Source organism: Amia ocellicauda, chromosome 16, assembly GCF_036373705.1.
Source record: "Amia ocellicauda isolate fAmiCal2 chromosome 16, fAmiCal2.hap1, whole genome shotgun sequence".
Classification (NCBI taxonomy): Eukaryota; Metazoa; Chordata; class Actinopteri; order Amiiformes; family Amiidae; genus Amia; species Amia ocellicauda.
Genome location: NC_089865.1, coordinates 29,399,760 through 29,426,319, shown reverse-complemented (window position 1 = coordinate 29,426,319; position 26,560 = coordinate 29,399,760). Strand labels below are relative to the sequence as shown.

At 39.7% G+C, this 26,560-nt stretch overlaps 1 protein-coding gene across 1 annotated transcript in view; it reads left to right on the top strand.

Moving 5' to 3' along the window:
• Positions 1-800: 800 nt before the first annotated feature.
• cdk15 (cyclin-dependent kinase 15) overlaps positions 801-26,560 on the top strand; it is an 86,091-nt gene continuing 60,331 nt past the window's right edge. Inside the window, exons 1-2 of the mRNA XM_066688167.1 lie at positions 801-1,054; positions 9,699-9,730. Coding sequence (XP_066544264.1) covers positions 1,009-1,054; positions 9,699-9,730 — 78 coding nt within the window. The 5' untranslated portion in view covers positions 801-1,008. The remainder of the gene's footprint in view (positions 1,055-9,698; positions 9,731-26,560) is intronic.

Sequence of the window (26,560 nt, the reverse complement as noted above, 5' to 3'; positions counted from 1 at the left end):
CAGCTTAGTAACTATTTATTGAAGCATCTTAATGAATTAGCTTTCTAACTGTGACCAGGTAGTTTGGTACCTTCCACTAACCCCTCTCTCCCAAGTCAAATAGGGTTAAATAACATTTTAAAATGCAGAGTATGTCAAAGTCTCCTGTGGATCACCAGTCTTAGGAGTCTTGTCTGCTTCCAAATCTCATGGATTTCACTAAAATGAGCACCTTCCACATATGCAATCACTACAGATTTTCACTGACAGCTGATATGAATGTACTAATTACAAGGCACTAATTTGTTTAAGAGCTGGGCGGAATACCCAGATGCATGCATTTATAAAAGTTGGCTACATTTGCAAAAGGAAAAGCGATGGATATCTTACACACAAGTCCTGAATTTGCGGAAAACTACGTGGGACGGAGTGTTTGTGTCCTTGCATCACTCCTGCTGCCAAATTTCACTCTGCTGGATTATGGCCAAAGATATATCAAAATATGTTGGGTTACCTGGCTGCGAAGACAACAAAGTACATTAACAGGAATCACTTGTTTCAGTATTGAGGGACTTGCTGAAATTTGAATGCAACTCTGTTGTCTGTCTGTTAGGCATATATGTAACCTATTATTTGCATTACAGCAGAATACACATATATATATATATATATATATATATATACACACACACAGTACCCTGATGTTAACACTAACACTGAAACAGCTTGCTTTGTGTGGACTGTGAATTTCAAAACAAGACAGCGAGCCCTAATGCTTGCGCTGATTGGATTTCAACTTGCCACGAGCAGCAGTACGCAGCACCCTCACCAGAGCACAGGAAGACAGCGCCAGGAATTCTGCAGATCTGCTCCTGCAAGGAAAAAAAAAGAAAAAACTATTTGTATCTGCCATCTCAGTAAAAGGAACAAATGATTATCCTGCAGGCGTGAATAATATGTGGCGATCTGGGAAAGTGCTGATCATGCCAACAGGGGAGTGAGTGCCAGACCTGGGCTGAGCGCTACAGCATGCAGAACCTGAGGCAGGTTGCTACAGAGGCATTTACCCGCTTAGGTGAGCAAAAAACATTTCTTACCTTATTAATGCTTTAATGAGCACACAGCGGCATGGGTGAGGGGTCTTATGGGGGGAGCTGTGCTCAGAAAAACAGAGGAATAAATGTGTTTTTGAACTGCTGTTAGAGATGGATGTAAGGGAGCTGCATCCGTATCAGACACTGTGCCGTGCTGTGTGATTTCAGAACAGTGCAGCACATTTTGCAAAGTGCATCCATTCCTGGTGACAGGTAATGAAAAAAACCTTCTGATGCACCACCTACTGTAATTATATAATTGCTTGGGGGGTTTTATGTGCTCAGGCAGTAACACATTCTTGTCAGATTTAATCTGTATTGTTCTTATTATGATATATCTTATTATGTATATGATATATATCGATGTATATAATGATATGTATATATATTATTATTATTATTATTTTTGTTGAAGGAAAAAGACCAATCAGTGCAAAGCGCAGTTTTTCCAAGACACTCTGTTCTTTGTAAAAGGGAACCATCAAGTTGGATTTATAAGTTGAGGTGGCAGGCTGAAAGTGAGACAGAGAGAGAGCAGCCACAGCTTGATGTGATTTTTAAATAAACCTGATCACAGCCGTAGAGGGAGAAATAATAATAATTTAAAAATATGTAGTGAGAGTTATTCAATTGCCTATGCAACATTGCTGTTGGGGTAACGGAAGCCTTCTTGTGGAAGCTGAACCCAGCCAGCGGTGAGCAATACCTATGGTCAGAGAAAAAGCTTCCCAAACAGAACAATATCTTTACAAACCTGTCTCTAAAAATACCATATACTGTATTACAATATAGCAGCATTTGGTGCATGTGAATGTGTGGGCTGCTACAGGATTAGGAATGGTAAATGCTAGTTATTTTATTATTAATAAGCAGTAATATATAGTACAATATACTTGTTATTTAGTAATTAATATTCATATACTAATAATAACATTGATAAGCAGTTACATATCATTAATACGTTTTTATTAAGTTGAATATCCTTATGCAGTAATAGAAAGATAGATAGAAAGCAAGAAAGGAAGATAAACAGATATATAGATAAATAGGTATAGTTTCATGAACAATCATTATTACATTCAATTAATCATATTGTATACTCTAGTTGTCATATTTATCCCATCTTTAAACTATCTGATTTCAGCAGCATGTATTCATAAGCTGATGGAGGATATCTTTCTTCTTAATCAAAATGTAAAGCTGCCTCATTACAACCATAAACACTGCTTAGGAAAGCCAGTACATCTTTAGCAAAAATTGCACAAGCAACACAAGCTCTCTTCTAGTCCTGTTTCCTCTTTTATCTTGTTCATAAAGATCGACTTTTAATCCAGTGTCCAATATATGCCAATATCCCCTCTGTAACCGACATGTGGGCAGACTGAATTGTAGTCGAGTGTCCTTCAGTCCCCTACAACCCAGGCACACTTTCCGCTGATTAGGTTTTGGGTCAATAGGAATTCTTCAACTAATAACCCTTTTAGGAATCCTCTTAAGTGATCCTCTTGAGAAATCTACATCTGGCCCCCTAGGGCCTCTTTGCATCATATTGATTCTCCAGTGGGGATTCCTTTACACATGTGCTAATATAAAGAGATCTATCATATCTGCTGGACTATGCAAGAACAGTCTAATTGTTCTCTCTATGGTCCTGCATTGATTTTAAATGCACACTAAGCAATAAGCTCTTAAAATGTTCCATTATTTTGCCTTTGGAGAGGCCACACAATCTTTTTTTCTTGTGCAAAACCTGCAGATTGGAGGGCTATGAAAATCAGGATTCTATACCTTCAGGAGGGCAACTGGTGGGTGAAGTTGATTTTGAATATGATAATGGCCCAAAACACACAGCCAGACTAAGGCCTGGACCCAATCAAAACTTTGATTTATCCTCCATTCCACTTACACACCTGTACTCTATGGCATTTTTATTTATAAGTAGTAAACCTTGGCTCTTGACAATCAAATTGAATCGAGATGGGGTAGAGGTTGTAATTTGCAGTTCTCACAAAGAGTTGATGTGGCCTACATGTGAACAAGAATCATGGAAAAAGAAAGAATGAAAGAGCTCAGAAATGTAATGATAGGGAATTATGTTGAGAGAGGTTCCCAGTAAAATGTCCGGATGATATAACCCCTGTACCTTTTCTTTGGAGAAAGGCAATCAATTTTAATGTCAATTAATACTTTCTTCTGATTCTTTCTTAGTTGTATTGCAGTGGGGTTAACAGGTGACACTATAGAGAGGACAACCAGTACATATTTATGTAAGCTAGAAAAGATAAGTATAGTATTCATCGAGTGGATGCAATTTTAAGAAATGAAAATCAGCTATTACTATTATATTGAACTCCCATATATGAAATTATATTTAAATCAATAACACCTTTTGCACCCCATTTGGCATTTCTGCTGCAGTGAAAAGTGACAGCCCATCTCCCTATGCATGTCTTTCCATTTTCTGAGTAACTCACCTTTTTCTTTTGTTGCACGTTTTCACACCTCCATTCCTTCAATCACAGTGTCCTTTCAAGAGACATTATTCACTGGACTATAAAAGCCATTTTCAAAAAGCAGAGAACAATCGCAGCCAGTGCAGATTGAGCCCTTTACATGAAACGCAACTGCTCATCTCCCCCCTGACTTGATGTCCTGCATCAGGCATTAACATGCACATAATCCAGCGCAGCTCCAGCTGTTTTGCAGGAGCTGAGCCGGAATGCTAATGAGGCTGCTCTCAGATGGGAAATACATTGCATTTCTCTGTCTGCCCACGACGAATTACAATCGCTTTGAATCTCTTCATCAATCAAAGCAGTCAGAGCAACTCAGTCTGCGCGCAGCCTCTTGCTGAGGTTGTGCCTAATGTTGCAAAGGCTCTGCTTTCATGTTGTATCTTGCAGATCTCAAATCAGTGGCTCCAAGGCGGTAATCTGCATGCCCTTTCCCACCTTTTCATTCCCTGTTCTTTATGAATTATTGTTTTGCATTATAGTACACAGTACGGTTTCTAGGTCATTAGCCTATTTTGTCTGCCATCATAAATACTTATTAAAGAGTTAGCATACTTATGCACTCGTATACCCAGTACTGAACTCCAAATTAGTTACCCATGCATGTCCATCCCTATGCATTCACTCATGCATGCATACTTCCCTTACACTTTATCATCGAACACGTCTTCATTTCCTACAACGATTCCAAAACAACCTTTTATTAAATAAAGTTACCCACAGAAGCTGTCGTTTTTTCGGCTCTTTAAACTCAACCGTGTTTTACCGATAACTGCAGTAACATGCCTGTAACAAGCAGACTTCCTACAGAAAACTACAATGCCCAGAATGCACCACTCCGTCGCCGTGTTTACATGTTGTGCGACACGCAGACCGTCGTCATTGTGCGCAGACTCTGCGGAAAGTCTGAACAGTCATTGGCTAAATGGTCAAATGCTGCGCAGATTCTGGCCAGAATGACGAAAGTCTGCGAGAGTTGAAAACTACATCTGGCGTGGGTAACTGGACATACTAAATGCTGTCTGGGATCGTTATCGGACATTAAGAAGTAGTCGACCTGAATCAAACGAGACAGTTAATAAGTGACCGGGTTACTTTAATTGAATTTAATTCGTAGTGTATCTGTTATTCGTGATGTATCAGTAGCTCTATTGATGTTGTATTTATACAAGTACTGTAATTTGTAAGTGAATTTGTACTGTATATGTAATGTATTATTTATTATAGCGCTATTTATTTTTAGCACCGCTAATTTTATGATATAGTGTGGCCTTAATAGTGCTTGCTAACAGAAAACTTGTTGGTCACAAGTTTTTTAATGTGAGGAATTGTCGGTGACTTATTGTCTGTGATGAACTGGTGGTGCTGAATTGTGGTAATGCATGGCTGGTGATGAATTGTCCTGTTTTTTCTGTGCCTTTTTCATCACTCCTAAAAGACTGCACACACTGATAACCTGGGGTTGGTTGTTTCAATTTATCACTTAATATTTTAGACAGCATTCACAATTATCTGAATATGTAAATATATAGCCACTGAAACCTGTATATCAAAATGCAAAATCATCATTTTCAATAAGTTATTGTGTAGCAGTTATTGAAATGGGATTTTGGAACTTTTGTAATTCTGTAGGGGAGCTAATTGTACATTTTTCTGTTTGTATCCATTACTCCCAAATGACTGCAAACACTGACTACTCTGACTGCTGTTGACGTTTGTTCCAACATCTCACCTCTAGGGTTTTAAACTGCATTCACAAAGCTCTGAGAAGTCTTGAGTTTTGAGTTCAAATGCAGTCCACAGAATATTACAGGTCGGCCTGGTATTGGGATTGGTTATGACTTAATTTAGGGTGGATTGTAACACTAACAGATGTCAACAGTTTAAGCTCCACTGACACCAGACTTGACGAATATGGAGTCCCAGCTGGATTAAAAAAAAAAGACTTTGGCAGTGCACCCATTCTTCATACAGCCATATCAGCTCTTCACTTCAGAGTTAAAATAAGCAAAGGCACAACTCTAGGGAAAAGAAGATGTGCTGAAATGTGTTTTTCTGCATTGCCTGACAAATAAAGCAATGACAGCTGAATTTGCGAAAACTATAAAAGAGTTTGAGTATGCTGCAAATACACTGCTACCACCTGCCCTTCAGCGCTACTACAGCCAACTTCTCTTCAAGCAGGGGCACAAGGGGCTCACTTTGTTCCTCTGACATCTGTAAATACAGTGAACACATCTTAAAAACACTGTAAACTTATGGTACAATTATAATAAAACTGTGCTAAAAGTGCAAAACACTATGGTAAATATACCAGAGTAAACTTCTATAAGAGTACAAGAGTCACTATGGAGCCCTTGTTGTCTATTTTGGACCTTCAGATATATTGATGGTTCAAAATAAGGTCCGGAGACTCATAATGAATTCCCACTAAATATCACAGGTCGCTAAAATATTATGCTCATCCTTATTTATCTTTTCAGTCACATGTACAAGCCCTACAGTCAGTACAGCCCTCTCTATATCCCAGGCTTACTTTTACACGTGTGAAAACTTTTCTATCCTCAAACCCCATACGCAGATTGAAAACAGCTCAAGTGAAGGGGTTAGGGTCCGTCAGAGATGCTTTAGCACCATTATAAAAGTTTGGGGATTTGATTTCAAGAGCAGAGCCCAGTTTGATTGCTCTCCGGCCCAGTCTTCAGCCGCCACAACCTTGAGGCAACGTCTCCTCAACTCTGTTCCACTTTTCCGCTTTTACTGCTCCATGAAATAAAACCACATACAGTACACTGGCCTGCAGTTATAGAAGCACTGGGAATTATCCTCCCATATGGAAGAAACATATATTTTTAATATATACAGTACACAGTCTGAAAACACTCCTCTAGGTTGAATATAATTGTGTCAGGTGGAGAAGATCAATGTAGTACAATTTTAAATAGATCGCAACACAGAAGAGTATTCCATTTTTGTTTAAATATTTCCTCTGGGCTTCACTTTATTGCCAGGTTGTTATTGAAAATGAGAATTCAATTCCCTGTATAAATAAAGATTAACTAACAAAATAAATACAATATATTTGTATCATAATTTATATATATATATATATATATATATATATATATATATATATATATATATATATATATATATATATAAATCCCTAGCCTGCAGGTTCAAAGACAATGATTTGCAGAATGCACTGTTAAGAACAGTATCAGAGAATGTGCTTGGAGTTCAAATTCTCCACAAAATCAGAAGCTCTCTTTACTGTCTGTGAGCTTGCATTGCTAGGCAGGGTTTGTTTCCATGACAATAATCGTGTTACTGATTCCTGGCTAACAATTTTGTATTCAATGTAATTTACTTAGACAGCTCCGTTCCAAAGAGCAAACCTTAATTGTTCCATGACTGTAACAGTGGCCTATAATTAATTGTTTTCTAGGTTATACGTATGGTAGTTTAAAAAAATGCTGTTATATCTTAAAAAGGAAGAGGCCGACCGTAATCTTTAATTCATTTTATTTATTTACCTAGGGAAACACAATGGCGATGCATTTTAGTTCCACTCTGCAAAGCTGTATGGTAACAAAAAACATAGCGACCCCTAGTGTACTATCCCAGCCTTACCTATTGTCTTACATCACTACAGTTGCTGCATTTCAAGCTCAGTGTCTTTGTAGTGAGACACTGGTATGGGTGGATTTCATCACAAGTTAGATTGCCACTAAGAACAGAATTAAGTGTTGTTGAAGTTGGTGAAAGACATACAAGAGCAATAGTCACAGGAATGCCATGGATGGTGAATATAAGAATCATGATTTACAAGCTTTTATTTTACTGTCCACTGCCTCAGTTACAGACTGGGAATTTATGCCGGGATTTTCCCAGCAGTCACAGGCATTATACAGCAGCCTGGCCCTTATAAAAGATGGGTTTAAAACTACATTACAGTAACTGTTATTTCATGAAAAGTACATTCAAGCTTGCTGATACATCAGTGAGAAGCGGAAGAGCTTCTTCACTTCTTATTGTCTTCAAAACAGATTAAAAAGTTGATTGGCAAACAAATGGAAAAACAGGTGAAAGAGAAGAAGAATACTAAACCAAGTGGCCAAAAAACAAAACTAACAAATTACAACCAATTAAGACACCGATGTGGTAGATGCTTGTTGCGATCACCCTTTAAGGCCGATTCTGTCTACCAAATAAGCAGACAATTCTCCGTAGCGGCACTGCGCTGACTACCTGACTGGCTAATACCATCTGGAGATCATCAGTCTGCAAGCACAGGCAATCAGCAGAAACACCTGCCTCCTTGAGAGAGAGCACAGCTAACACAACGCCTGGGACAGAGCCTTGCTCGTCACAAAACCATGTTGCGGATGTTTTATGAAAAGAGTAAAAGATGAGTTTTCTCAGGCAAAGGTTTTAACAAGTCCAGGCAATGCCACCTTCATGCAAATTGTAGAGAAATAAAAGCACTTTCTGTAAGAAATCTGTAACATTTTACAGCAGCTTCTCGAATGTGAGTCAAATATAATAATAATAATAATAACAACAACAACCCTAAGGAGTCTTGAGGGGAGTCAGACCAGCATTATTAAAATGGATGATTTATTTTACTTTGTCCTTCCCTACTGTATGGAAGGTGTCTGAGGGGTGCAAGTTATGCAACACTATTACAAATCCTAACTATGTTCATATGAAATATATCTAGTTCTTCCTATATGGGTCTCACAGGTGCAATTGTAAGGGAATTCAGCATAGTGGAAGAAAACACTTGAAATGCACCATCTGAGGTCTGAAATGTTATGAAACTAAATTGGAGTCACATCTCAGCTGGGTGAGTAATCATTTCAGAAAGTGAAGTAATGGAATTTATGTAGAAAGACACAGGATTATTTTAATTAGCTTTGATTGCTTTTGAGAATAGTGGTAACATTCTCACTATTCTGTACGCTCAGTGTTTTGACTATGGTGATCTCTATCGATCAATCATAATTAAATATATCATATTTGGAACATTTGTTTTTCAGCATGGTAGGTGATGTTATCGTCCTTCACTGCTCATACTCAAGGGAATACAAGAATTGTATCTACTGGAGTAGATCAATATAAACCTCATCAATTCAGATGTTACTTTTCACAGTCGGTCTCGAGTATGAATGAAATTACTCAACACGAAGAAAACTAGCAACCACATCAAGAAATATTATTAAACCCCAACTGCATTCCCAGTTTATAGAAGCGGAGAACTGATCACGTGTACTTTTAAACAGAGAAAGCACACCTGCTACAGATTTGAGCCAAGCTTGTGTCACTACATTTCAGTGTGTTAGGAGGAGGGTTCTGAGCAGCTGCTTAAACATCAGAGCCAAGGGCCTGGAAGCAGTTCACAACAAAGTAGAGTACAGCTGAACCTGCTATTGTATTTTGGGTTGGAACACAAATAGGCATTTCTCTGACCGCAAAGCACACAACAAGTAGACTGGTGGTCTGCAGCCCTGTTTCTGGAGAACTGCAGTCTGTCTGGGTTTATGTGTGTCTTCAGTCACTGGCTGAAGGGCATATTCATCTTGACCACTTGAACCAGTATTCAGCTGTATAATGAAGAGCTGGTTTTCCATGGCACCTTACGTTCAAATACATACCAGGCCCAGCCTCGTGTAGCTCCTGAGATCTGATAAAATCAGTGGAGGCTTCCATTGCTTCCAATACAATCCATGTGCCAATACTCAGCATGCAGATAATTAAAGCTGACTTCAATACTTCAACTTTGATCCCAGTTAGTCATTATAACTGCTTCCACATTTCTCATTTATAAACTGCTCTGCTAATGGTGTCTTTATTTTATTCTACAAAAAGCAAAACACACTCTGTTATGTGAAAGCGCCACAATGCCACCAAAAGTCAATCAGCAAAGGAATCCCTTCCATGCAGTGGTCTTGACCTTTGCATCTTGATGCTGCTATGTGTTAACTTAACTTCTCACCATGCAATCAAATCTGTCCACTTGGCACAGGGTGAGAACTGATTCATGTGTGCCTCCATATAGTGCATCAGATAAATAACTACTCCTAATTGAGTTTTTCCTTGTCTTCTACAGGTCTGAAGCAAAGACACCTGGGCTATGAGGAGGTAAGAGTCTCATCATGAACGTCTTTGGAAAAACATGAAATACCAGATACAACTCAAACTCAGATTATAAGCAAATGTGTTCAAGCTGACTGACTGCCGCCAAACTGAATCTCATTTACAATCCACAGTGAACCAACTTCTATTAAAACCCACCTGCCAATCGCAAATTTAATCCAAGCATTTGATGACTGGTTTCCATTAGGTAGTAAACCACAGCTGCCTAAAAGTCACCATGCAGTACTTAATTTTACAGCTGTCAGGTGTGTGATTGTTAATAGATTTGAGTTGCCGGTCAGTTTGTGTAAATGACCGTTAACTAACCTGCAGAAAGACTCTTGCTGTTATCTTGGTCTTAGATGGTCTTCAGACTTCATCAATAATTATGTTGGTAGTTATTTTATGTTGTACTGTATTCACTTAATAGGGAACACAACTTTTAAGAATATGAAGAATGTTACTATTTATTGCTGGTTCTAGTATAGCCAAACCATAATTCTGTGCTTCATTAAAATAAGTAGTGGGAAATGCATTGTGTCAGAGGTCATATTCTGCTTGTGCTATGATTACTTTCTACTAAGCTGAGAACGCAACAATGTCTCATACTTGGGAACTGAACACAATTAAAAGGAGAACATGTGAAGATCATTTGGAAAACAGTGGATACCGTTCAGCCCCTGAAAACTAGAGTCCCCTTAATAACTTAGGCCTACATGATGAACTGATAAAGAAATAACATCTACTGCTATTCTTTAGAAAGTGGTGATTTAGGGTTTACTTGGATTGGGGCTCTGCAGAACTTGGGCCACTGCATCTGAGCATCAGAGCACTGTAAGTCTCCTCAGCCAGTCACAGATCACCATTTCCATGAGCCCTAAACAAATCAATCACGCTGTCAGGTCTATTTGAGAAAGATCCCAGCGCCTGGGTTTTCCATAAGCTAGCTTGGTTATTTATTCCATGCATTCATAATTCTGTTCACAAAAGCGCCTTCTAATGCAGCTGCAAAAATGTGCTTCTGACAAGATTCCATTAACATCCTTGCTTTCTGCTGGCTGTCCCACTCTGAAAGAGCAGGCCACGGGTCAGCCTTGTTTATTTGCTCCTTATGAAGCTTCATAACCGCCACCCTTGAAATCCAGGAAGAGGCTGTTCTTCACTGGACTTTCTGTGAAGTTTCTGTGTCCTTTAAATGATGTGGAAAGCAGAGTTGTATATTCAATTTGCTATGGTAGTTACACTGAAGTTTTCCATTCGCCCCTCTTTGCTTGTGATTGAGCATTCTATTTATTTTCTATTGCTGCTGGGTATTGCTTGGAAACTGACCATGACAAATCTAGTACAAGACCTAAAGCATATTCTCACTGTTTTATTTCCTAGTTCTATAGTTCCATTACATCCATGGGCAGCCTCCAAAAAAAAGGGACATAAAATTGCTGTTCTGGCTCATGATGCATCAGAGAGAAACTGCTGTTTTGCACAAATATGTCATCTAGGCCTAATCAGTGGTTTAAAATAGCAGCCTTGGTTTTAAACAGAGCCATTTAATATGGTATGCTGGAAACAAGGTATTGTCTCCACGCACAATGTCAGGCGTAGATAATGGCTGAGTTTACATGACCAAATCATACGTGAGATATTTTGGTCACGTCAAGCTGCATACGTTTTACTTGGAAATAATTGCTTTAAACAAGATGTAATGCAAATGAAGCGGAAATAATGGAGTTCATATGTAAATTAGTCCCTGCATACAGCTCCCTGTGTTGTTGTCACAAGAGACTCTTGGAAAAGGTGTTTTACATGCACAGAGAATAGTGCCACAAAAGTATAACTTGAAATCCATGGGTGTCAGGTGACTTCTCGTTTCTCTGATGACTTGTAACCCACATAAATACACACTCTGGTCGGTTTTAAAGATATAAGATAAGATCATCTACATTTGCAACAGAAATGTGGGTTTTTGTGGGGTTGAAGTGGGTGTTGCAATTTGTCTGCTTTTGTAATTTTCTCAGCATGTTTTCAGTGTTTTCTTCAGTTTTTGGGATTGATTTGGCTGCAAACCTGATTCTCCCGAGATTTTGACCGAAACGTGTAAACACATCTACCCTTCATGAATTCAAATTTACTCCAATGTTATTTTAAATTTCCAATCTTTGTGTTCATCACTCTTGTCTTACAGTTGATTTTGGTGTATTGTGGAAGGGTGTATATATTTCTGTCTTTTACGTGATGTGCTACAGAGGCATATATGTTTGCATGTTGTTCTGTGGGGTTTGATTTTGTAGTGGAATCAATTACTCTCAGTTATGGAACTGTCCCATGGTACTGGGTGGGCTTCTCTCCCTTGTTTTAAGAGGTGTTTTGTATGCAGCTGTTAATCTGGTCTCTGGCAGGAAGGATATTATGATAGGCAGTGAAAGAACAATATATTAACCAGTCACAGTAACTGGATGGATAAAACTATAGATCTAATATATGTATGAACACACACTCACTCCCCCCACCCCACACACACCAAAATCAAAGCAAGAAAACAATCTTGTAAACATCCTACACAATTCCCAAACTCCACAGGGAAGATCCTGCAGGATTCCTATTACAGGAAAATATAGGGTCCCTTGAAGAATCCATACTGAATATGAAAATAATTCCATTATTTTGTTGCCTCACAACCCTGCATGCATTTAGTAAGATTCACACAGAATGTGTGTGTGTGTGGGATGTCTTGTGGTGCGTTGGCATTTTAGTGTGAGGGTTCAAAATATAGAAACAAACAAAAAATGGCAAAGATAAAGCATTAGCCTTAAGGCGTCAATATTGTAGATGGCAAGATTAATGTTTTTAATGAAGCAAGGTGGCTGTATTAAAGCTGCATTTCTGCTGTAATAGATCAGCTTTTTAAGAGGCATCTGCGTTTCAATTTATTCACTGCAATTTCCTCCCGAATGTAAAAATATGGCTAAAAACTAAAGTTTTAACACGATTATATCGCTCATATTTCAATGCAATGCAGCAGCTCTTTTGAAAACCTTCAATAATTTCACCCCCCTAGCAACCCTGCTTGTGTCAAAGATGCGTCGTTTAGCATTCGTGACAGTTGGGTGCCCTCCTGGACCAGGGTTGGACACCTCTGCTCTACAGAATACAATTAAAGCAGGAAACCTGCTGGTAACACTTTATATTTCCATTCATAAATTATTAGTAAATAGTATATAAAACAGTTAGAAACCCTTAATAATTCCATTTATACATTATCAATTAACCTTTATAAGATTTGATTAACATTTATAATATAAAATTGAAACAAAATAGTGTTTTGGCAGCTCCCAAAACCATACGTTTCACTTAAAAAATAAGTTATGAATCATATATTATAAAGGTTTATTGATAATGTACTAATTTGAATTATTAATGCTTCCTAACTGCTTCATACACTATCTACTAATAATTTATTAATTACACTGCAATATAAAGTGTTACTGGAAACCCTTAGATCCAAAGTTCAGAACCCTAACCGGGAGTCCCCATTCCTGAATTTTTGCCCCAGCTGAGCTCTCAGTTAATTAAAGAATTAACCAAACTATCTCCAAATAAGTGACAATTTGAATGGTACAATTAAGTAATTTGAGTTTAATTAAGCTTACAATTAAATAATTTACAGATCAGATGACACAAAAACCTGCAGACACAGTACTTAAGTACTTAAGGACCAGGGTTAAGAAACACTGCTGTATTAAGCTTATCTTCATCTACACTCACCTAAAGGATTATTAGGAACACCATACTAATACTGTGTTTGACCCCCTTTCGCCTTCAGAACTGACTTAATTCTACGTGGCATTGATTCAACAAGGTGCTGAAAGCATTCTTTAGAAATGTTGGCCCATATTGATAGGATAGCATCTTGCAGTTGATGGAGATTTGTGGGATGCACATCCAGGGCACGAAGCTCCCGTTCCACCACATCCCAAAGATGCTCTATTGGGTTGAGATCTGGTGACTGTGGGGGCCAGTTTAGTACAGTGAACTCATTGTCATGTTCAAGAAACCAATTTGAAATGATTCGACCTTTGTGACATGGTGCATTATCCTGCTGGAAGTAGCCATCAGAGGATGGGTACATGGTGGTCATAAAGGGATGGACATGGTCAGAAACAATGCTCAGGTAGGCCGTGGCATTTAAACGATGCCCAATTGGCACTAAGGGGCCTAAAGTGTGCCAAGAAAACATCCCCCACACCATTACACCATCACCACCAGCCTGCACAGTGGTAACAAGGCATGATGGATCCATGTTCTCATTCTGTTTACGCCAAATTCTGACTCTACCATCTGAATGTCTCAACAGAAATCGAGACTCATCAGACCAGGCAACATTTTTCCAGTCTTCAACTGTCCAATTTTGGTGAGCTTGTGCAAATTGTAGCCTCTTTTTCCTATTTGTAGTGGAGATGAGTGGTACCCGGTGGGGTCTTCTGCTGTTGTAGCCCATCCGCCTCAAGGTTGTACGTGTTGTGGCTTCACAAATGCTTTGCTGCATACCTCGGTTGTAACGAGTGGTTATTTCAGTCAAAGTTGCTCTTCTATCAGCTTGAATCAGTCGGCCCATTCTCCTCTGACCTCTAGCATCAACAAGGCATTTTCACCCACAGGACTGCCGCATACTGGATGTTTTTCCCTTTTCACACCATTCTTTGTAAACCCTAGAAATGGTTGTGCGTGAAAATCCCAGTAACTGAGCAGATTGTGAAATACTCAGACCGGCCCGTCTGGCACCAACAACCATGCCACGCTCAAAATTGCTTAAATCACCTTTCTTTCCCATTCAGACATTCAGTTTGGAGTTCAGGAGATTGTCTTGACCAGGACCACACCCCTAAATGCATTGAAGCAACTGCCATGTGATTGGTTGGTTAGATAATTGCATTAATGAGAAATTGAACAGGTGTTCCTAATAATCCTTTAGGTGAGTGTATATTAATGTACCAGCCCTATGATTTAACTTAAATTATACATTTTGATTAAATGGTAATATGTTAAAACAACCTCTCATTTACTAAGTCAGTGAAATAAAACTGGACAGTAATTTTCTCCCAATTTTCCAGAGTTGGCATCTCTCTAAATAGTTATATAAACTGCTGATTCTAGTTCTCTCAACTTATCTTAGGTCCAAAACTAAACCACAAGGAAAAGCCTTCACAGCCATATATAGCTGGAGGCGTCTAATCGTCGTGCAATAAGAGAAGCCTCCCATCAACCAGATAGTCAGCTGGCAGCTCTCTAGTCAAATAGCAAATTTGGGGCAGGACAACTGCTGGTCCCACGATAACCTCTGTCTAGAGTGGATGACACTTTTTTTTACAGTAGTGCTGTCTGTCACCTCAGTGTTTATTGTCCTCAGGACCTCCCTGCAGCAGAGACTCCCCATTGCTGACAGACTGCCTTCCTTGCTGCACACAGAGTTGCCAATTGGCCCCATCATTTTGAGACACTTTGAGAAACGACAGATATTTCAAGCTGCCTTCAAAGTGAAATTAATGAAGGTTTAAATGGAGTCTTAATCCTTTGCTAAATTCAAATTTCTGCCTAATTATCCACATTAAAGTATAATGATCTTACATGGGGAATTGCATTATTGATTGCTATTCTTTCCTTTCTGTTTTGCATAACCATTTTGGGAATTTGCTACCATCCGCTGTTAATGAATAAATCACACTAATTTGTTAAATTACTAACAACAAACACATAATATTGATTAGCCTTTTATGGGAAGAGTTTCAAAAAACAGTTACTCTCTGGAAAAAGTGAAGGAACCAAATTATTCAAACTAATCTTTGTTATATACATACATTGTCTGATAATACTGTCACAGTTACTTAGCAACATCACTTATACATACAACATACAATGCGCAGTTTGTAAGTTCATTTAGTTCAGTTTAGAAGCAATCTGATTTTTCTCAGTGTCCAGGGATGGGATCAGTAAAAAGCTATGGTCAATGTTCTTATTTCAGTCTGTGTTTTTCTTCAACATTAATGGTATTACTTATCAGGATAGATTGAGAGGATAGATATTACAATGGCTATAGGAAATTGTGATGCATTTAAATGGGACTTTTCTCCCTTTGATTTACACAACCTACTCCACACTTTAATTATGGGGAAAACTGGAGGGGTGAAAAAACAAATCAATATACTATAGAAATAAAAACCTCAAAAGTCTTCATTAGAGAAGTATTCAGCCCCTTTGCTATGACACTCCTAAATAAACTCCGGTAACCAGCTGCCTTCAGTTGAATGGAGTCTATCTGTGTGCAATAAAAGTGGTTCACATGATTTTAGATTAAATACACCTGTCTCTGTAAGGTCCCACAGTTGGGTAGTGCGTTCAAAGCAAATTTACTGTATCTGGCTATAGCCACTGTACACTGATGATACAATGTAGTTATTTTTGGTAACGTACAGAAATTGAATTCCAAGAGTGGGCAATGGTACAATTTATAGTTAATATTAAAATAGCGATCACATGCAGAATTTTCCATTTTGTCTGAGGAAGAGGAAAGTGTTTTCATCTTCTAATGTTGCAGTGATTACAACAATACACCAACACAGATATGCCTGCAATCATCTCACTTAAATGTAGCCTGGAATAAAGCCAAGTTCATTGTTTTGTAAGAATAAATTATTTTAACAAATCATTATCAAGTTAAAACAAATAGGTATCATTTGCATGTTTGTTTGTTTTTCCTTTCCTTCAGAAAATATAAAAAAATAGCAGCAATAGACAATTGTGCAGTGGAAACATCATGACACAGTGTAAAACATGCACATTTAATGAAATACAGATTGGTCGATGTTCTAAACCATGATTTGTGATCTCAGCAACGCCTGCTTCCCCCAGCAGTCAATTCAATTGCATGTGAATTCAACGATGCTCCCTGCTGGGGTGCAGCCGGCTGTGAGAGATATGAAATGAAAAACACCAGGCCAGCTATGGCAGTGAGAAGCCCTCGCTACAAAGCGGTCTGTCTGGTGCTTCGTTCCTGTGTCAGAACAAAGCTTTTAAATAAGCTCCAAGTTGTGAGCAAGTTGCATTTTAATTCAGAGACTATTAAGCTCGTTGGTACTTAAAAGGGTTCTGCTGTGAATCCCCCAGAGATGGAACTTTTACAGGAAAATAACCTGGCAAATTCCCCGATAGCACACTTAATTACTTCTAACACTAAGCATTTTAATTATGTGTTGCTGTGTTCCATTAATGGTTTTGTGAAAGCTGTTTCCCCCAGCGTAAATTAATTCGGAAGAGCTTGGCGTGATATACAGGAGGAGTGGGAAGCATTTAGAAATTATGGCCAGGCCAAATCAGTGGGGTTATGGGAGGCTGGACACAAAGCATAAATCATTGGCAGTTTTATTTATTCAATTTTTTCTTTGCATTGCTGTAATCTGGCACTCAATGAAATCGGACAGGTTGCAACCATACTGCTACTGCTGATTAAGTATTGCATGACCATAAATATTTGGAAGAGCTCATATATGATTTGCTTAACGTGCTTCACATCAAATTACCCCTTATCATCTGGAGTTGTATATTTAGAATTGACTGCATATAACTACAAACTGGGTTTATTGTAAGCATTTAGGGGAGACTGGGGGCTAGTTGTCTCATGGGTAGGATATGGGTAGGGGACAGATACAAGAATGAGTACAAAATGTGACCGCTTGTCCTGGTTTCCTCTGCCCAGCAGCCTCCTTTTCTCCTGCTCTCTTTTCCAGCAGCTCAGCCTCAGCCCTCTTGCTGTTTTCTGCCAGGCCTTGCTCTACTTTTGGCAGTTGGCTATGCAGCTCTGTTAACCCCTCCAGCTCCCCCATGTGGGCGCTTAATCAGTGAAAATGTTCTATACTGATGAGAGTACAATGATCAGTACTTTAGCTATTCTGGCTTTTGCAAGGACTGTATTAGAGCTGCCGGGAGAACTTTTGTACAGTGAGGGAAAAAAGTATTTGATCCCCTGCTGATTTTGTACGTTTTCCCACTGACAAAGAAATGATCAGTCTACAATTTTAATGGTAGGTGTATTTTAACAGTGAGAGACAGAATAACAAAAAAAAATCCAGAAAAACGCATTTCAAAAAAGTTATAAATTGATTTGCATGTTAATGAGGGAAATACGTTTTTGATCCCCTATCAATCAGCAAAATTTCTGGCTCCCAGGTGTCTTTTATACAGGTAACGAGCTGAGATTAGGAGCACTCTCTTAAAGGGAGTTACCTGTATAAAAGACACCTGTCCACAGAAGCAATCAATCAATCAGATTCCAAACTCTCCACCATGGCCAAGACCAAAGAGCTGTCCAAGGATGTCAGGGACAAGATTGTAGACCTACACAAGGCTGGAATGGGCTACAAGACCATCGCCAAGCAGCTTGGTGAGAAGGTGACAAAAGTTGGTGCGATTATTCGCAAATGGAAGAAACACAAAATAACTGTCAGTCTCCCTCGGTCTGGGGCTCCATGCAAGATCTCACCTCGTGGAGTTTCAATGATCATGAGAACGGTAAGGAATCAGCCCAGAGCTACACGGGAGGATCTTGTTAATGATCTCAAGGCAGCTGGGACCATAGTCACCAAGAAAACAATTGGTAACACACTACGCCGTGAAGGACTGAAATCCTACAGCGCCCGCAAGGTCCCCCTGCTCAAGAAAGCACATGTACAGGCCCGTCTGAAGTTTGCCAACATCTGAATGATTCAGAGGAGAACTGGGTGAAAGTGTTGTGGTCAGATGAGACCAAAATCGAGCTCTTTGGCATCAACTCAACTCGCCGTGTTTGGAGGAGGAGGAATGACCCCAAGAACACCATCCCCACAGTCAAACATGGAGGTGGAAACATTAAGCTTTGGGGGCGTTTTTCTGCTAAGGGGACAGGACCACTGCACTGCATCAAAGGGACGATGGATGGGGCCATGTACCATCAAATCTTGGGTGAGAACCTCCTTCCCTCAGCCAGGGCATTGAAAATGCATCGTGGATGGGTATTCCAGCATGACAATGACCCAAAACACACAGCCAAGGCAGCAAAGGAGTGGCTCAAGAAGAAGCACATTAAGGTCTTGGAGTGGACTAGCCAGTCTCCAGACCTTAATCCCATTGTAAATCTGTGGAGGGAGCTGAAGGTTTGAGTTGCCAAACGTCCGCCTCGAAACCTTAATGACTTGGAGAGGATCTGCAAAGAGGAGTGGGACAAAATCCCTCCTGAGATGTGTGCAAACCTGGTGGCTAACTACAAGAAACGTCTGACCTCTGTGATTGCCAACAACATCGTACTCATTTGGTTTCCATTAATAACTAAGTGATCCAAGGATCCTATCCAGTCTGATTTTAATTGTTCTCAAATTTTCAGCTTCAACCACATCACATAAGTCTGGTTGCTCTCCTCTGAACAGCCTCTAGAGCAGCGATATCTTTCTTGATGTGTGGAGCCCAGAACTGTCCACTGTATCCAGATGAGGTCTAACTAGCGCATTGTACAGTCTGAACATCACTGCCCTTGTTCTCAATTCTACACTTTTTACAATATACCCTAGCATTCTGTTTGCCTTTTTTATTGCTTCCCCACATTGTTTGGATGGAGAAAGTGAGGAGTCCACATAGACTCCTAGGTCTTTCTCATGCGTTATTTCATCTAGTTCTATTCCTCCCATAGTGTAATTATAGTGGACATTTTTGTTACCTGCATGTTACCTGCATCTAATACCTTGCACTTGTCCACATCTGCCAGGTGTCGGCCCACAACTGTATATTATCTAAGTCCCTTTGAATAACCTGTGCTTCCGAGATTGTATCTGCTGAGCCGCCTATTTTAGTATCATCTGCAAATTTGACAAGTTTGCTAACTATCCCAGAGTCCAGATCATTAATATAGATTAGAAAAAGCAAAGGCCCTAGTACTGATCCCTGTGGAACTCCACTAAAACCTCACTTTGCCATTTGCAAATTTATATAAAAAAAAAAAAATGATGACGCCACCAAAAAAGAAAGAGGAGCAATGGCTGGAGGCTGTGTCAAGAATCTACCTGCAGGGAAAAAGCGTCCCAAAGACACTGGACAGGCTACAGAGGAAAGCCAGAGGGAGACAAGAAACTAAGGACTTAATGCAATGCATGTTGATGAAAATTATGGAGACGGGAACACAACACATGGGAGGAGGGCACCACAGGCATAGCAGACAGATCAGAACACGCCACGTGGACGCAACCTGATATAGGGGGGCAGAAGGTTGGCCATATTTAGACACAAGGTGATCAGGAAAACATGGCCTATGCTGGAAGTGGAGATATGGGTGAGCCTGCAGCCCAAATGTTACATGTTATCAAAGAACTGAACATAGAATGATAATGCACTGTGCTGTCAATAATTAAACTCCAACCTATGAGCCATGAGACTGTCAATGAATGCATGACTGTATTGGAGAAAAGGTTAGACAGGTATGAGCCGCCCCGGAGAGCCACTTGGCCCGCTTGCTATGAATGTCCGCTACTTGGCCCACCAAGGTTACACTTAATTCACCACAGCCATACAAGAAGGGCTTCCCACCGATGTCTTTCTGCTTGGCCTCACCCCCGACTCTGTACGCAATCATCCAAGTCAGCCCCAATATGCCACAGAGCCTCAATGCTGCCCTCGCCCGTGCCAAGCTAGCGGAGGTCATCCTTGGGGAACAACCAACACTCCCCAGTGCTAAGCACCTTCCCCACGCCAGTACCCACCTCATACAAAGCACCACAATGTGCTACATGGAGCTGGAGCCGTCAGCGGGGGCTGGAAGCGACCTGAGCCTACCCAAGAAGCCTGAGACCCGCATCTGCTGACAGCAGGGACACCTCCTTCACAACTGTTGCACCCTCCTTCCTACCTCGCCCCTCCTCTGCTGCAGGGAAACGACACGGGACCGATGTGGGAGGTACACCACCGGCCCCAAATAATGTCCCAAGCCCTCTTCCCTGCCTGCTGTCCCGAACCACCTCACCCCTAAGGTCAACAGAATCTGTTCCTGAAGGTCCAATGCTCAACTGTAGCAAAGCCACCTCAGGCGCAACCTCATTGCAACGTGATGCTACGAGTGGATGGTGCCCCCTGCTATGCCCTGCTGGACACTGGGTCCATGGTCACCCTGACACACCCTGACCGGCAAAGGTAGCTCTTACCACAGCCAGTGGTGAATAAGCTGTCATGAAGGGTTGTACCCGGATGTGCATGGATGTGGGCAGTCGTACCTTCTTTCACAAGTTGAGGGTGGCTTGGTTCCAGGAACCTTGGATCATTTTACTTCAGACCCGGAAGTTGCTGCCTGAGGATCCATGTTGCCCAGCCTACCCAAGTCCTGTGACCAGTACAGCCTCCGGAGAGCCTACCCGCTGTCAAGGATGCTGCAAGTGTGGGCTGCAAACTGTGTGGGCCTTGCTGTAGGAGTTCCGCACAGATTTACTACTTACCACTGCTGGGAGGACTCTCATTTTCCAGCACCACATTGGAATAGGAGACATGCGCCCCATAAAGCAATGGCCCTGATGGATCCTACCAGCCCACCAAGCTGCAGCTGACCAATCCCTGGAGGAGATGAGAACAGCTCATGTCTTATAGCCCCTGGACCTCACCAGTGCTCTTAGTTCCAAAGAAAGATGGGACATGTAGGTTCTGTGTGGACTACCAACACCTGAATGATGTTATGCTCAAAGACTCGCTGAACCTGGTTGCCGGCTCTTCTTGGTTCTCCTCCCTCAACCTCAAGAATGGCTACAGACAGGTAGCATTGGCCTCTGAAGCGCACCCTGAGATGGCCTTCTCCACCAGGCGGTGGTTGTGGCGGTTCCATGTCATGCCCTTTGCCCTCTGCAAGGCGCTCGCGACCTTCAAGAGACTGATGGAGAAGGTGCTGTCCGGGGTGCCATCAACCCAGTGCCTTGTCTACCCTGATGACCCATGGTCCATGGAAAGGACTTTGAGGAGGGCCTGGGAGGTGCTGACACGCCTATATGTTTTGGTAGTCACAACTGATGCATATAAAGATTCAAATATAACACAAAGGAAAAGTTTCATGGTATGTTAAAAGTCTACTGGTAGGCTATTGTTGCGATGTTTCAAAATGTAGGCAATAGCCCTAACTCAAGCAGCATAAAAAGAGTGTTATATTGTGGTGGAAATGTAATACTTACAATATTGATATGCCATATTATTGCAGTAAAATATTATAACAGCAGCTGTTTTATTAAACATGATGAAATCATCCAGCATACGGTAGGGTGTGTGATTTGCTTGTTCTCACTTGTGTCATCGCTTACATTTACTTATTTTATATAAATAATGATTTTTCTTGCTTTGGGCTAACATTGTCATTGAATTCCAGGGCTGCTTCGAAGTCGCATTCCGACCCAGGATGTTACCATTCGTTTTAAAAACACTTCTTTATACACAAAATCGGTTGGTTGATTGGTCACAGTTTACTATTTTCTATAGTTCTCATTTCATGGCATCAAGGAGGGATAATGCATTTTAACAATAACATAATCAACAAACAATAATACCAATAATAATAATAATAATAATAATAATAATAATAATAATAATAATAATAATATCAATATATGTTTACAGTATCCAAAACTACAGTTGCAATTGTCATTAAATTGAAGTTTAAATGTAAGTAATGGCTGCTTAGGTGAGGTGCAGCACTTTTTTTAGTGATCATTCGGTACCGTCAACTGCTGATGAAATGATGGTCATGCACAATGTAAATTCTGCGAAATCAACATCCACTTTCAAATAAAATTATTAAAATTGAAATTACAGTCAGTGGTCTAATACTCACCGGTATAGACTGCTTTTCTGAAAGTGATGAGTAATGAGACGGAGAGAGCTGGTGTTAAGTGGAGAACTGTTAAAAACTGGCAAGATATGATCTGGATAAATTACTATAAAAACATATTTCAACCTGAATAAAGCTCACAAAATGTTAACAATCTGGATCAAAAGTTGAAAGAAATTAGTTTATCAGGAATTATTAATTCTTAAAATCATGCCGAATCTTGTAACACAGAGAGTTTTGAAAACTTCATCCAGGTGTATTTATGTATGATCATATGCCATCTAATTTTATGTGAGTAATTAGTACAACCCTGAAAGCATTTTAGCCAGTGTTTCCATTTTTGATTGGCATTAATTAATTCAAGGATAATTAGCTTACTCTTCAAAAGCAACAAAACAAGTTTGTTGCAGAGTAATTTCTAAAAGTAGGTCACTTAATCAATCCCTTTCAAAGGTTCATCTAATAGTGTAATGTATCCACTTCCTGTACCTTTAACAATATAAGTAAAGTGATTCTGTTACATTAAATGGGCTTTGTTTTATGACCAATTTATTTTGCCCATTCTCAGAATCAGGCTGAAGCTGTCCATATATCTGTTATGGAAAGCCTATGAGCTCATTAAATTAGAATCATATTTTGAAATGTATCAACTAAATACGCATTATTGTCCTTATATTGCTTACTTGAACCCAACTTTCTTCAATAACCTCAAATTTAAACAGACAGAGTAAACTGCTTATGCAAATATTGATCATGTTCTCTATTGATCATCACGCTTGGCCCAGGCTGACAATTGCTTGAATGTTACTGTTACACGTTACTGAAACCACTGCTGCATCACATGTTTTTAATTCTGTTTAAATAAAACATAAAAACTATAAAAATTCCTCAAATTGAATGCATTAGCTTTTAACCTAATAAAAAATAAATATCCACACCAGCTACTCCACATTATCTTTGGATCAGTGCTTATATGCATTGAAAATGTGCCTTACGGCTACGAATTTACGAGTTCTCTTTAATTACAGTACCGGGATATTGAAAAAATCTATGTTGTTATGACTTCTTCTGGGATTTCTACCAGTCCGTTTACTGTAATTGTGTACCAGGGCTCACTGTGTGCACAAGACTGTTAGTCACATCACTCATTTAGGGGTGCATGAGACAGCGGTTTGAACCGAATAGCACATGCCACACTTTGTTCACTATTTATTGTTCTATTGTGCAACTTGTGTTGATCTGCATACATTTAAATTACACAAAATTACAGCTCATTCCCATTACACCAGCATGTAGGTAATGAGTACCTCCTATGTTAATAAACTATTATTTGGGAGACCTACTGAAAAGCGTTACCGAGATACCTAAACAACAACAAGTCAAAAACATCATAATCAAAAAGCATTTCATTCAGCTAAGGCACACAACAATATACACCTAGTATTCTGTACACTGATGGGTACAATTTATTGTAATTTACTTGTAATTTATCTTTAGACCACACTCAAAAGTCAACAATAGACATTTATATCCAGAAAAAAAAAACAGAAAACAAAAGGCTGAAATGTACCTCCTCCAGTAAAAAAATTATTTTTGTTTTGGCACAGGCGTTTGTTTGTGATAATTTTTCATTTCTGAACAAACGTAATAAATGCAGGAGCTATTTCTACAGCAGGTCAACTGAAAAAAATAAATTGCTGATTTGCGCAAGACAAAAATTGTACAGCTGGTAAAGATGTCTAACAGTGTGTACCTAGTTACTTATGAGTCTGCAGATTCAAAAGATCAGTCCAACAAGAAGTCTGCACTTTACCCATAAAGTTGCCACCTGAGTGATGCGTTACATGATCGAGCACTTAGTATCCTGCTGCTGAACATCATCTCTTTTTACGCAGGCTTTGTGGAGAATGAAATGCACATTTCACGAACACTGTAATGTTAAAGAACTTATTGAAATTGTTACACCTTGCATTATTATTATGTTACCTTTGTAATATGTGACAGCATTGATGCTATGAATTTCTTTTATTGTTTGTTGATAAATTATGTTCCTACTAGTAAATTGAAACATTTTAAATATTTAACAAATCATATTGAATAAGAAATATTAGTAATATCTTTGCCGCTTAATCAACATGTCAATGTGCCTTAATAAAAAAAGACTTACTGAGACGATTAAAGGAATCGTGAGGTTATCAATCAATATGTGGTTTAATTAAGCAGACTACATGGCCACCCTGTGCTGGGAGGAATGAAGTGCAGCCATTTAAAGCAGGTTGAATAAAACGCAGGGCTGTAGTTATCACTCATATACACTTACTGCTCTCCAGTCATAGACATATAATTTAATATCCTCATTAATCCACACACAATTAAAACAGAAATTAATACATTAAGGCACACACTGTAGGAGAATGATCAGGCATAGTAAAGCAACACATTGTTAAGTTTCTCCTTATGATTATTAGATTTGTTATCAGATGGTAGTTGACGCCAAAACAAAATCATTAAGATGCAACTGAAACAATCGAAAATGTAAGCATTCAGTGATTAACAATTTTCTTCCACATAGCAGCTTAGTATTTGTTATAGTGTGGATCTAATTCTATTAAAATGTACAAATCCTAAAGTTATCAAATTCATATTATATTTCCAGAGACTTCCAAGTTACTTCTCTATCCAATGGAGTGTGAGAAGTTAAAAAACCAAGTCTTCTAGTTATGTTTTTTTGTTTGTTTTTCCATGCAAATTAAGATGCACGAGGAAACTGATTCAGCGCAAATGTCCAAGCCATTTCACCAGCTCAAAGGATGTTTAACTACAAATTGAGTCATCCTCTTGAGAAGTCATACAGAGCACAGAGACTTAATGAGGGTAGCAGCAGACTTTAAAAAACCTGCACATGAAATTACACCGAACCACCATAGTGTTTCATACATTTTTATTTAATTTTCTCATCCCTAAAGAGAGTATCTAACCCCGTACCCCCATCCCACACATCCTGGTAAACATTCCTTCTTCTGCAAGAGGATGACTCAATCTGATGTGAGCTAGCAAAACTGACACTGACTGGAAGCATCCATTCTCCAAATAGAAGCAATCGCCAACCGTGAAACAGCTCAAATGAAAAGACACATAAAGGCAGAAACATCTTCCAGATCCCTTGATGCTCTGCTCGCAGTCGGACGCTGTCTATCTTTCAATGGAGCCACTTGTTTATATAAAGGAAAGAAAGATTTTTTTTTCCCTTAAAAAAAAAAGAAGGAAGAAGTCATGAGACCAGACTTAAAGCCAGACTCATGCAAGTCATATGAACAGTGGAGCAGTTTTTAAAAAAGGCTGCAAGCTGAAGCGGAGGTAGAGACAGTCAGACGGCGGAGCATGGAGGAGTGGGGCCGGGGAGCCGGAGCAGAGACCCTGAGGGCCGCTTGCTCTCGATTTTGCTGTTGCTGTTTCCGCGCAACAACTGGACAGGACTCCGGCGCTGAGACCGAGACCCCTCCGGAACTGCCCTCCACTGAGGTAGGGTGCAATACTCAGGGCAAACGCCCCGTATCCACAGAGCAGTGAGATCTGTGCTCTCGACTGGGCCTGGATTTACCCCATGAGGTTTTGCTTGTCAGCATTGTTTGGGAACATGACGTCACCACTGTGTGTCACAAGAGCCCCAAACGAAAGCTGGAAGGGCGCAGTTGTCAGCTGTAAGCTATGATTTATCTGCTCCAATTAAAGTGGCACGTGATAGCTAGTATCCAGGTGTTGTGGCAGACAAAGTTACTTGCGAGCTTCCTTTGATAATCAGTGACCTTTTAAGTATAGTCGAGCTCAAAACTGTGAAAACCACTTGGGATGGCCTGGGGGGGGGGGCAGTAAATGCAGAATGAAGCACAAAATGCAGCTTACAATTGCTCGCCTTATTTCACAGAAAATGTATATTTATTATGTATTATTAATTTTGAATTTGTTTG